The 13,269-nt window shown below is 48.7% G+C and overlaps 5 protein-coding genes across 5 annotated transcripts; 3 read left to right on the forward strand and 2 right to left on the reverse strand.

The window, feature by feature from the left end:
• Positions 1-123: 123 nt before the first annotated feature.
• On the reverse strand, positions 124-1,724 carry N7489_011754 (M20 family metallo-hydrolase; the record flags this gene model as incomplete). The annotated part of the gene is made up of 3 exons (XM_056717503.1): positions 124-1,063; positions 1,116-1,430; positions 1,501-1,724. The coding sequence occupies 3 exons, from the start codon at positions 1,722-1,724 to the stop codon at positions 124-126; spliced, it is 1,479 nt and encodes a 492-aa protein (XP_056565125.1).
• Positions 1,725-4,846: 3,122 nt separating this feature from the next.
• N7489_011755 (uncharacterized protein) lies at positions 4,847-5,093 on the forward strand (the record flags this gene model as incomplete). Its single annotated transcript, XM_056717504.1, has 2 exons — positions 4,847-4,876; positions 4,911-5,093. 2 exons carry the CDS (start codon positions 4,847-4,849, stop codon positions 5,091-5,093), a joined length of 213 nt encoding a protein of 70 aa, XP_056565126.1.
• A 1,842-nt stretch (positions 5,094-6,935) lies between these two features.
• On the forward strand, positions 6,936-7,400 carry N7489_011756 (uncharacterized protein; the record flags this gene model as incomplete). Its single annotated transcript, XM_056717505.1, has 1 exon — positions 6,936-7,400. One exon carries the CDS (start codon positions 6,936-6,938, stop codon positions 7,398-7,400), a length of 465 nt encoding a protein of 154 aa, XP_056565127.1.
• Positions 7,401-8,358: 958 nt separating this feature from the next.
• N7489_011757 (uncharacterized protein) lies at positions 8,359-9,267 on the forward strand (the record flags this gene model as incomplete). The annotated part of the gene is made up of 1 exon (XM_056717506.1): positions 8,359-9,267. One exon carries the CDS (start codon positions 8,359-8,361, stop codon positions 9,265-9,267), a length of 909 nt encoding a protein of 302 aa, XP_056565128.1.
• A 631-nt stretch (positions 9,268-9,898) lies between these two features.
• Positions 9,899-11,599, reverse strand: N7489_011758 (oxidoreductase, short-chain dehydrogenase/reductase family; the record flags this gene model as incomplete). The annotated part of the gene is made up of 3 exons (XM_056717507.1): positions 9,899-10,963; positions 11,011-11,093; positions 11,155-11,599. The coding sequence occupies 3 exons, from the start codon at positions 11,597-11,599 to the stop codon at positions 9,899-9,901; spliced, it is 1,593 nt and encodes a 530-aa protein (XP_056565129.1).
• Positions 11,600-13,269: the final 1,670 nt, after the last annotated feature.

A 13,269-nucleotide genomic window follows, 5' to 3' on the forward strand; every position in this document is an offset into this window, starting at 1 on the left:
TTTCGTAAACTTCGTGTAGGTCTTCCAGCTTTCTTGACTAGTCGACGTGTCTTTGAGGTCGTTGTACCTGTTGAACTATACCTATTGAGACGTGTTGTGTCAGGCTTACTACTTGAGCACTTCTTACAAGAATCTCTTCCGGTCATAGCGGACCACAGCCTGCAAAATGACAGATGCTCCAGTGGCACAATCATCAGCAGTGGAGAACTCCTCAGGGTGGTGGCTGAGACCGTCCTTGCATGGGATAAAGATCATGCTCGTTGGGACACGCTTGGAGGTGAAGACACTGTCATGGCCAGCACCACTCATAATGGTCCGCACAAGTGAGTTTGTATCCGCAACAGAAGCATCTGCGACAACAGCCTGAGCTGACTGTTGCACACAGTCAATGCAGTCTTCGTGGAACTTGACAGCAGGCGAGTCGAAGTCAAGAGTCCACTCGACGCGGCAAGGCTTACCAATACCAACACCCTCGGCGGCGGCAATGGCATCGAAATCAGTGCGCAGCTCCTTCTCGACTTCGGCAACCTGCTCTGTCTCGGGCCCACGGATGTCCAAGCTAAAGCTCACCTGTCCAGGAACTGTGTTCACGCTACCGGGCTTTGCCTCGACAATGCCGACACTGGCTAGACAACCCTTCGAAGCTGCCACTTCCCGTGCGCGTACCATCATTTGAGCGAATGCATAGAGGGCGTCTGCTCGATGTTCAAAAGCAGTGGTTCCTGTATGTGTATCTCGACCGATGACGTTGAGGCGGAACCATCTGTACGCTTGCACGGCTGTCACAACTCCGACTCGCTGGTTTGCTGACACCAGGTATGGGCCTTGCTCAATGTGAACTTCGAAATGGGCGGCCATTGGCGTAGATTTGTACGAGCATGGGACATCACCCAAGTAACCGATCTTCTGCAGGGCGCTCTTCATGGTCTCTGGTGCTGATGCCGCCGTTGGCAGCGATGCCACAGTTGGCACCTCTTTGAGATTATGCGCATGCACCAATGGGATGCATTCGGCCCATACACCACTCGAGACCATGCTGATCGGGAACCGGGCACCCTCCTCGCTGGAAACGGTCAGTGATATTCCTCTCTCCAAGTTGAACGTTCTGATCTTACTTGGTCCAGTCGACAACCCCGACTCCGCCCTCCGTCTCCAGACCCATGTCGTTCATGGTCTTGATGACTTCGATACCTGCCAACACACCTAGAATACCATCGTACCGTCCGCCAGTCGGCTGTGTATCGAGATGACTCCCAATGAATGTGGCCGGTACATTCGCTCTCCGACCAGGACGAACAGCAAAGATATTACCCATCTCGTCCACGGTCACATTGCACTTGAGAGCTTTCATGGTTTGGATGAACCAATCACGCACACTCTTGTCGTCTTGTGAAAGCGCCAGGCGCTGCATGCCAGTATCTGTAGGTCCACTATCAAGTCAGCGAGGCTTTCGTTAGCTGTCATTCTCCATCGATCTTGGAAAGAGTGGGTGTGGCTTACTTTCCCCATCTAATTCCAGATCCCCATTGACACGAGTGATGAAGATCACTGGCCAGGCGTTCCTTGTTTGTTCTGAGCGCAGAGACCTCAGTCTCGGAGAGTTCTGTTGTTAACATAGCTTGTATTCGTGACGAAGAAAAGGTTCTAGCAGGATTGGAGAAGACAGGCTTGGCAGATTGAAGACAGGTTCTCGGGAGAGTTCGCAAAAAGTGAGAACACGCCATAATCAGGTGTACTGCCGCTTCTTAAAGGGAAGTTGGAGGGGATGGACTACTTTGTATGGCCATTGATAAGAATGGAGTGGGCGGACAAAAGTCCGAAGTACCGCGAGATTCCCCACTTTACTTCCCCCGCAATATGGAGACATCGGGTCAGTGACCCCATGCTTGTTGGAGTCATCTTCGTTGGGGTTAATAGGGATCTCCATTTTTGGAGTTGACCATTTCAAATGTTCAAGCAAAGCTATTATGAGATGCGAATATGGAAACATACATGCGGTACCTAACATAAAGATGTACATACTTTTACATAGAGGGTACGCTAACTATGTACACGTATGTAGCTTTGCCCTGCTTTTGTCTTATGTCTGCAATAAATTCTCGCAATACACGTAATATCCATTTTCTCGAGTTGAAAGATCGTGTAGAAACGCACCAGCACAAAACCTGGTTGCCACGTTTGCTCATGTCACTAGTCAATCAGTCAGTAACCAAATTCCACCGTGAAAACTGGTTGAATTTCCATATACTGAGTATCAGTTGGCGACCTTCTTGAGCCCAAATCCATAGTGGGATGAGACGAGAAATCACCTGCTGTGACGATAACCCTTTGACAGAGTTTTCAACAAATGGGATGCTCTGTATGCTCACCACATGCCTCCATTTTGTGGGAACATCAGAAGAATCAATACGTGGTGAGTATCATCCTTTCCTCGAAGACAGCGACTACTATTGATGACTTTTTCTATAGAGCTATACCGAAACATGTGTCCTCTGCCGCTTCATGACCTTTTCCCATCTGCAGAAGCTGTCAACAAGACCCAACTTCCCATGCTTCCCATGCACTGGAACCGAGACCTTCCCGAACAAAGCTGGCGGAACGAACATTGAGGACTTGGAGCTTGCTAGTCATGACACGACCGGGATTTCTCCATGAATCACTTGCATAACGGAGCCTAGCACTATTCCCGCTGTCACCTTATGGTCAAAGTTACCCCTGGGGAATCACATCTCAACATGCATACGGTCTGATGACATTGTACAGGATGTGAGCTTGACATCCATTACCTCAATATGCTTCAATTTCCTGCACATGTGCTGGATTCCTGGACTAGGACAGTGTGGTGTTCATGTCTTGGACACCTGGTCTCGTTCTAATATCCGGAATTGTTCGGTGGAATTCTTCGGTGGGCTTCAGGGTCGACTGCATAGGCGTTATGGGATGTTTCCAAGTCCATGATACCATGGTTGAGCAGAGACCAAGATCAACACCGCTTTTCTGCCAAGAGTTGAGCAGGTGAGCACCGTGCTCCGCTAATGCGCAAGATATGGCTTGCTCATGGGAGGCAGAATACATACATAAGTATTGGAAACATAACATTCACAGTGGTATACATTTTGTCGAGTGAGATAACTACACGAGGGGCATTTGCATACCTGCGTAGTCAAGCTTGTGTCCTCAAAGGCTTTCTCGTATGTGTTTATTGTATGCCCATGAATGGAATGGATTGATTCGTTTCTCATATTCAAAACAGGGTTATGTGGTTTCTAAGAGCTATGAAAGTACGCATTGTCACTAAAAGCCACTGTAGTATCCCAGCTATGGTAGAGCGACTGTGGTCCATATATCGGAGATAAAAGAAAACGTCAACCTTGGGAGCGAGTTGCCAAAAGAGACTGTTGATATGTACCCATCAAACGCGTTTTAAGACTGTCTTAATGTATCACAAGTACTAATAAAAGGCATGGGGGAAAAAGGAGGATATAATGACTTATGATAAATAATACCGGAATAGGAAAAAAAGGAGACAAACCCAGCGGAGAGAATGCGAGCTTCTCGCCAACGACTTATGGTCCTAGGGGGTTCGAACCCAGGATGTTTTGGTCTAGGATGGTAGTCTAGAGCAGATATGGCTCATGGTCGACTTACCCACTAGACCACCTAGGCCTTGCAGTTGCTACTACACTGACTTTTATATTTAACCAACTCCTCGCTTCCCTCCCTCCTACCCAGTTCTAACTTTAGCAAACCTTCCAAGGCGCCTTCATACAGCTATGCTTGTGCACAAGGCTTTCCTTCGTCTCTCAACCACAGCCGTGAATTCTCCGTCGTCTATATGGTGGAAGGCTTTGCCTTTCCTTGCCTAGTGAAACCCTCTGATTTATTTTCACCACCTCTTAGACCTATCCCATGTCGGCGTTTTATGACCTCCACCATAGTTGAGATATTGTATCCATTACTGGCAGGTCGATCTAACGGAATATACCGGTTCCTTTCGACTATTGTTGGTGGTTCAGGCCTCCAGACTTTCTCCAGCAGGGCCCAGCAAGACCTGACCTCCAACTTGATCTACCAGCTTCTACCAGCTACCACCATCAGACTTCTCCACAATCCGACGGCTACCTATGTAAGCTCGACTGATTTCGCTCCCGCACACCTCGTTCGCATACACCGGTTACCCATAAAGAATGGGCAGTATGCCAGAGCCTGCATTTATCCATTCCTCTTCGTTACGAGTTGCATTTGGTGTCTGTTCTTCCCGCTATGCTTCCAACGTTCCATTTCGAAGTCGATATCCAGAATTAGCAGGATGTTTGTCTAGAATGCCGGGTTGTGTGTGGGTATGTTGCAAAGCACCAAAACCTACGCTCAGCTACTCAGAATTATAGCATGAAGCCGACTCCACCTAACTACCGAGACCCTTCTGAAGCCACCATATTTCAGCCTCTAATGGCTAAATCTCACGATTCTGCGCGCCGTACCGGACCGCGCCAATTGAAAGTCAAGACAGTTTCACTGAAAACGTGAGGTTGGAATCGGAGTGAACAACATTGGGGAGAAGACGAGACTGCGAATACCAAGCGCTGCATCCAATCCAACTCTGTGAACTGGTGATCCTATCCAGCTTGGACTAGCTTCTCATATGGCTGACGCATGCCAGGCATTTCTAATGCGACGGTAGCAATGCTCGAGATCTTGTTAGAAGCTTCGACCACGCTTCGACCACGCTTCGTGTGGGCTCGGTGAGATTCTTATCGAGTTGAGTCCATGATTAGAATTATATCATTTTATGAAAGTTATTGTGACAGACTCTCAAGCCCATTCATTTGTGCAGAGCTTTATAATGATGGACAATACCCTAACCCTTATGCGGAGAGTATATCCTGACTTTGGGATGAAAGCGCTAACAGGACGATCAAGCAGTTCAAGAACCACTCAACAACTCCTCCGCTGCCCCCATGAACGAGATCGAGATCCCTTCCAATCCCAACAAGCACTACCACCACCACCGCAACATGAACACAAATGGGAACAAGCTTGGTAGGGACCACTACAAAGGTGGAAACAGCTGTGACAAAAAGCAACGAAGTTAAAAAGAGTGGCCGGTTGCTGAGGGGGAAAGCACCAGGTATTGCAGATTTCACACTGCAATAGGGGACCATTTTCCCTAGGAGGGCGACATCAGTCTAAGGGGCCCATATCCCAACCCAGACTACATCCCAGCAATCTTTCCTGGGGCAGCAAGTCCTGGTGCTGGTACCAGGTCGACGGTCGTATGGTCAATCTCAAGGTTCGAACAATCCTACATATTCATGGGCAGCGTTGATATCCTGCAAGTATCGCTTCTGCACCCATTTAAATGCTGCCAGATGACCTCCTTACTCTGTCGCTGTGCAGAACGGGTTCACAGAAGGGTCCTATGGTTGAGGACTCCATGGTGGAACACAACAACCTGCCCATAAGTGTTAATCCCACGGCTGCATCCACAGTCCACAAACGAAGCTGAACACGCAAGCTACAGTGATGATACTTCACGCAGGTGATTGATTGGGACACACTCATGGCTCACTTTTAAGAATTCCAACGAGTGGCTTTTGATGATTCGCACTACGTATGGCGTACTTGGGCTATGCTAGTGCTTTGTTACGGTACATGTTTACTGATACTACTCACAATACCGTGGATTCCTTGGAAAGCTGCCTGAGATGCTCAAGATTTGAGGACGGATCTCGACCAAGCTTCAGGATGGAATGCTTATCTTGATGGATGGCCTCAATCATAATAACTTGTCCGTTGGTTTTGGTTGCCTTGATGTCGACCGTTACCTAGGCATTCACAATCTCAATTAAATGCTAGGTCTGCACGTCCGCTCATACTGGTCGTTGATAGGGACATGACTCAGCCTTGTTTTCAATAAGAGCAGATTACCACTTCATTCTACTAGCATTTATGCGCACTATAGGTGATGTGCAGTGAAATATGATTGGATAGATAATATGGAATGCAATGGACACGTTTATCAAAGGACGGAATCTACGCTGTGCCCGCTCGTTTTCATTAAATACTTATCAATAAGTAAGAAGACGATATTCCCTAGGTCATGTGCAAGGGGAGTGTATCATATTGCTTATAACTAAAATCACAAGCAATATCTGTTGGAACCACCACAAAAGGATATCTACGGGAAAGAGGACTGTGGATGTTTCCTATAGTAGGGGGTAAATGGAGTAAGAAAAATGATGAGACTAAGGGGAGAACGGACCTAACTAGCTATAGCTTACTCTATGGGGGTCTGCAACCGTATATGCCTCAGGGGATCCAAGGGTTGGTTAAATATAAAAGTCAGTGTAGTAGCAATTGCAAAGCCCAGGTGGTCTAGTGGGTAGGTCGACCATGAGCCATATCTGCTCTAGACTACCATCCTAGACCAAAACACCCTGGGTTCGAACCCCCCTAGGACCGCAAGTCGTTGGCGAGAAGCTCGCATTCTCTCCGCTGGTTTTGTCTCCTTTTTCTTTTTGTCAATGTCGTCTAGTCTTTCTTCAAAGCTCCTTCTATTTACATTTTGGAATACGAAAAATTAGCGTGATTATCATTTGGTAAATGTTATATTAAGGTGTTCTGCCCACTTGAGGTCAAAGGCATACACAGCAGCAAAGGAGTACCTTTCAAGCTCGGAAGGTTGGGTGTAAAGCCTCGCGACGTGTGTATAAATCCTCATCCTTTCCTCTTCCCGCTTCTCCCTTCATATACATACATGCATATGTATTCCCTTCTACCATCTCTTCTCTTTAACTCCCCACCCTTTTCAATATTACCATTTGGCAGCCCCGACTTAAGTCCAGCCATCCCTGAGAGAGATCCTACACTGTTGTTCCATTACCCCTTCGCGTAACTTGGCCTGAAGCAACCTGTTTACTGATTCAGACGCGCTTATGGAGGGGTTGCACGAACCTGCGCTTTGGAGGAAGCGCAAGCGTACGTACCGTCACTCCAGCTGCAACACGGCCAACAAGCGGAGGAGTATGTGTCGCAGTAATATTCCTTGCCGATTGAATGCTAATGATTTGGAAGAGATCGCAGCCGACACTCCCACCACTAGCGAGACTGCCGAGTCAGACAACCCTCCTGCTGCTGTGACCACTGGCTCTGGCTCTTCTACAATTCAGTCACCTGTGTCCTCGCCTGTCGCTTCGGTTGCCGCTGCTTCGCCCGTCGAGGAGTTCTCGCCAAAGCCTACCTCCTCGGCCGGTCAGTCACCATCTCCAAGCCGGGTAGAAGGGAACCATGAAGAAGACACAGACAATGCTCAGGAAGGTTGGGACCCAGTGGACCCACTGGGTCTGTTTGATGAACTGGAGGGACCCCTGGACTGGCCATCCGAAGGGCTGTTCGATTGAAGGATGAGTCCTTTTGTTTATTCACTTTTCATTTGTTGGAGATCACCTCGTCTATGCCATCAAGCGGCTGGACCATATCTACGTTTGCCATTTCGACTGGGTTATTGGCCGTTGTTTCATCATAACCATGTGCTAAGCGTAAGCTATTTCAATCCGTAAGCGGCTAGCGTGTGTATCCAGTAACGCCTATAGAGAATCGAGATCTCCATCGTGATCAGAGAGACCAATATAATACTATAACATGTAGATAGATATGCGCATGAGGTTAGTCGGCCTCTAATGGGGAGGGCCATTTATATAACTGGTACATCATAACTCATTATTAGGGAAATCCCAGAACCAGGGAAGCGCCGGAGAAGCAATCAACACGATATTGAATGTATATTTGATCAATACTACTACTTATTACACTGTATGTAGACGCATTTCGCAGTCGGGAGATCAACTTAGGGCACGGGTATCCACATGAAGATCGACATGCACTTAAAGAACCAGGGTCTTGGTAATCTTGCAGGGGATGAAGAAGAGGGAAAAAAGTAGTAAATTCATTGAACTGACTTTGAAACTGAACTATACCCCGTATTTCTTACAAAAAGCAAAATCGACTAAAAAAAAAAAAAGAAAAAGCAAAGTACCTACGAATAAAGTGTGGCTGCACAGTTGCCGATCACGTGCACATTCGCCTCAACCTCAACCAGTGGTTGACGACCGATTTTTTTTTTCCCGAGGGGCAAATAATCGCCTGCACTATATCAATCAAAGACCATACACTGTACACAACTCGTGTACCCTACTATTCAAGTGTAGGTGGTCAATTCCCGAAAACCTATATCGCAACACTCATAAAGGCCGACAACCGCGACCACCTTCCAGTCAAAGGAACGCAGATCACCTTATACTCCCATACTTTATATACACCCGAAAACTACATCGACGAAGTCCAGCAGAACAGAAGAAAATGTTCGAAGACTTCTCCTTCACATCGCCATCGTCGCGACCGGCCCGCCTCGCCCTCGACCCAGACGACCGACTAATGGTCGACAGCGACAGCACCCTAATCTCACCACTCTCCTCGCGCTGCCCATCACCTCAATCCCACCGTTTCCGCAACATCTCCCGCTCGCGCTCCTCCCACTTCCACCGAAACCAACAACCCCCAACCTCCGTCCCCTTCCCCTACGACTCAGACCACAAACGCCTCTCCATCTCAACCCTAACCCAAAAACTGCACGAACACACCCTCACTCCAACACCAGACCTCCAGTCCCAACACACACACCGAACCGGCAGACACACCCCAGTCTCCCGCTACCCGGGCGCGGGATACGTCCTCACACCCCCAGACACAGACCACTCCGACGACGGCGTCGACTGTCTCTCCTCGCCCTCCGCCTCCTCAACAACAAGCCCAACCTTCATGCCACCAGACCTCGTCTCCGAATTACCGGATTTCGGTCTCGGAAAACCCTTTCACAACCCGCAGTCCCATCCATACCAGCAAGACGTCCGCGCGCAGCGCCAGCAGATCTCCAGATTGCAATGCAACGAGTCTGAGGTCGAGGCTATGCAGCGCTCGCTGCTAGATGAGCCGGCGACGTCGGACTGCTGCGACGAAGACGATTGTCATCCTAGCTCGTTGCCGCCGCGGTCGTCGCCGCGGAGGAGGGCGGTTACGCTTTCGAGGAGTCGGTTTGGGCCGGAGGGTGGTGAGGGGAGGGCGAGGAGGAAGAGTTCGTCTGCGGGGGTTTTGGCTAGTCGGGTTGAGAAGACTCATGGGGGATTTGGGAAGAGGAATGAGCAGGGGCTTAGGAGGAAGAGTCTTGTTAGTGCGGCTTTGGCGTCGATGGTTGAGAGGGATGATGATTGAGGTGGTTGGGTTAGGTTAAGATTAAGGTTATGGTGGTGCTGGATTCCGTGGATGGAGTTGTATATACTCGATTTGATACCCTTATAAGAAAGAAATAAACATTCCATCGATCTAGCATTCTGACACATTCCTTGGTTGGTCGTGATCGACGATTTGTAAAGGATTTTGTCATTCCTAGCAGAAATTGATGACTGGAAAGTTGAAAATAACCCGAATGTTGATATGCGTCAAGTGTAAATTGATATAGATACATTGCGAGTCTCAGACCCGAATAGAAAAAGCAATAAAAGTAATAAAAAGGACAAGGTAGAAGAAATCGCCAAAAAAGAAAAAAGAATCAAGACCCGTGTCCAGCCAGTCCATCCATTCCAATCCAATTCAACACCCAAGCGCCACGCTCTTCACAGTCATAATGGACGTAAATCACTGATTCCCCGTCCAAAGTCACACAGCCAGCTGCCGATTCCACGGATCCCAGCAGTAACAAAGTTCTCAAAACTAGGTTTACGACTTCCAACTAAAGAACTTCCTCAACCCCTTCCTCTGGGTCCCGGATTTCCGGTCATCACTCTTTCTCCTCTGGAACTCGAACCGCGGACTGGTCTCGCCAGAGCGGGCCCCTCGCTGCAGCTCATCCAGTGCGCGTGCAGGACTCCCCCCGCAACCCCATCGTCTCAGCGTTCGCGGCTGCGAGCACGGACTGGACATGTGGGTCGAAGTACACCGGGTCGTAGGTGTAGGGATCAAAGGGAGCGGAGTAGGGAAGTTTGGAGGTAGAGATGGAGCTTGGGTAGGGGTAGGCGGAGTCGAAGGTCGGGTACATAGGTGAACCACTTGGTGTCTCGAGCGGAGTTTCGCGAGGTGTTGGTAGTTCTTGTTCTTGTGAGTATGGGTAGTATTGGTAGTCCGGGTGGTTGTGCTGGTCAGCTGTTTCGGCTTCCTGTAAGTCGAATAGGATGCCTCTGTCGCGCTCGTCGACTTGGGCCCAGTCGCCGTTTGCGTAGACGGGTGAGCCGGGCTCGCCGATCTCGCTTTCTGAGTAGAAGGTCTGTGTTGATGGGGTTGAGGGTCGCCGGGAGAAATCTAGGTTTGGAGGGTTGGATTCTTCCATGATGGAGGCCATCTGTGGTGACTGCGGGGTCCCTTTGTCGCTGCTTGGGTGGTCATTGTGGGTGTCGATGCGTAGATCGTTATTTTCAGTGCGTTGTGCAGGCCGGCTCCAGTGGTTGAATGTTTGTTCATTGAGAGAGTAGTCTGATAGAGACCGGACGCGTTCGCCTATCCGCGGCGAGGACGACGGGATATCCGTCGGCTGGCCCTTGGGTGTTGAGGGCTCGTCTGGGAGGGAAGTGTACAGCGAGTTGGTGGAATAGAATGACGGCAATGAGGCATCGGTGAATTGGGACAAGGACACCCGGTCCAGTCCTTGCTCGATGGAGAAAGTAGAGTCTCGCTGATTGTCTGTCGAGACCGTGGAGCAATTATCGACGTCTTCAATGTATGAGACGATGCGTGCTAGATCCAGCGACTTGCGCGGATTCAGGATCTCAAAGCAGGCGCCACCGTGTGAAACGGTGGCAACGGCCTGCGTACTGGCCAGCATTGAGTCCGATGTTCGAGGTTTAGAGGCACGCTCAGCTTCTTCTGCTTGAGCTCGGGCCCTTTGTTGAAGCTTTTCACGAAAGGTATTCTTGGACTATTATCAGTGAGCTGGGTCTTTGTGCGGTGTTTCAGTTAACTTACCACTCGCTTCCTGTTAGGTCTAGCTCGAGTCCCGAGATCCGAGACAACGGGTAGTCGAGGGCTTTGAGTGGATTGGTACTGAACTATAAAACTATCAATAAAGGTTCCGAGAGTATCCAAGGAAAGTCAATTGTAGAAGCTTACCAGTCTGGGCTTCCCCGATCTCAGGCTCTTCACTCCACTGCGAGACGATGCTGTGCGAGTAGGAGGGAGACAGAGGCGGCGGACTCGAGGCGATGGACGATACAGATACAGGATAAGAGATGGAAAGAGGGGAAGAGCGATTCAAATGCAATGCAGCTGTTTTTCGCTTCAATTTCTTTCCTGTATGATCGACGGGATCGCCACTGCGGTCTGCAGACTTGGAGAGGAACTTGTGGTAATCGTGGAGAGAAAGGGCTCCCGTGATACGGGATTTGATGGATCGAGGGGGGAGGGACAAAGCGTCTGCCGAGTCTGCCAAAAAGGGTTTGGAAAGAGGAGTACATGCATGATCATGGAGTTGAAGGCATTTCTGGCAGAGGGGGCTGTCCAGCAGCTCGCCGTGCCATATGCCATTAGCGGCGGAGTAGTTGAGGTTTTCATTCATTGTGCTTTGCAATTGCGAGTATCACCAATTTCGTTCTTTGTCTTTGAAGTCCTGCTTCTCGTTGCACTGTTTTGTTCTCGGACCACCTTTTTAGATTATCGACATATCCAATGCAGTAGATCGAAACCCACTTCTCCACACTAAACTTGATTCGTCAGATTTACGCCGCAAGGGATGGGGGAGATAGGCTTACCGGTCGCAATATATGAATAGATCACAATAAACAAGACTGCAAGGTACAGAAATGCAGGAAGAAGTAATTTTATGTTGAAATGAGAGAGAATAATCGAAATGTGCCTGGATCTGAGTATACCCACATTACCCACGTTATCCACGTTATCCACAGAAATAACAATGAGTTTATAACCAGTTGAATCAGTTGAATCGAATCAGTTGAATCAATTGAATTGAACCAGAAGTCCACAAAGCCAGGGGCCGGTCAGTCCGGTCCAATTAGAGAAGAAGAAGAAGAAGAAGAGAAGAGAAAATGATGTGAAGGTCGAGGCCTTTCAAAGGACCCATGGTTCGTCGATCAAATGTCAACGTCATGGAAAAGTCGGTCTACCATGTTATGGATGTTATTATACATTAGATAGTGTATACGTTGGGCATCCTATTAATGTATTATAGAAACCGAATAATGTGATTGTGATCACTTGCAGATGATCTCAGCCTCCTTTTAGTATTTTCGTCCTTTTAGTCCTTTTAGCGCCTTTAGCCTCTCTCCATCTCCAACCAATCACCCACCATACATCCCTAATCTTCACCAACCGCCTCTTTAAGCCTAGAACCAGTCGGCGTACAGAACGCCGTGTCTTCGGGCTGAGCAAGGCAAAAATGACCTTTCGGCTGTGGCGGCCTTCACAGCCTTGATTGGATAGTTCGAATCGCAATGTGGCAAAATGATTTTTTTTTTTTCCTTCTCCACTAGCAACATCATGACTTGGTCATTCTGGATCGGACTTCCTTCCAAGGCAGTGGATACACAATGCATATCCTCCGTACCTTGGGTATGTATGGAGTACTCTGCAGATGCCGTGATGCACCGTTGATGCAAGGAAGGGGATTTTTCTATTGGGTCATGTGATCTCGGCTCTTCATGATTCAGGTCCTTTCGGCCGTGAGAGACAATTGTAGTGGTGATGTTTGGATGGGATTACTCTTGGACCTCTTTGATCCCATGGTTGGGCATCTCGTAACTCGTAACTGGAAGTCATAAGGCACAAATGCAGATACACACGTTCACGTTGGCTTACACAGATCGGCATGCCAGCTCATCTCGATTTCATCCCAAGTCATCTGCCCTGCAATACGACTGCAACCCCCAGATTTGTGTTTCACATGCATAATGTACTATGCAATTTAAAATGGATTGCTGCCTCGCTGCCCCAGGCCCGGTGATCATCGGAACTTGGCATTTTTCCCAATGCTGTGGCCTCTACTGGTAGTACAGTCTCCCCAAATGCGTGGCAACTTCCCGAAGGAGTATACTCGGATGCTACCGCGTTGTCCGATATAGGAGCCGGGATCGACATGGCCTTTTCTGTCTTCTTCTGGTTCTTGGTGGATCCGTAGAAATAGATCTGGATCGAGATCTCGATCCTTTATTGAACAAACTGAGGACTCCCACATCATGCCTAAAACTAAAAAAGACTTGAAGTATCGAAGTG

The sequence above is a fragment of the Penicillium chrysogenum genome (genome assembly GCF_028827035.1).
Source record: "Penicillium chrysogenum strain IBT 35668 chromosome Unknown utg000005l_segment0_segment0, whole genome shotgun sequence".
Lineage (NCBI taxonomy): Eukaryota > Fungi > Ascomycota > Eurotiomycetes > Eurotiales > Aspergillaceae > Penicillium > Penicillium chrysogenum.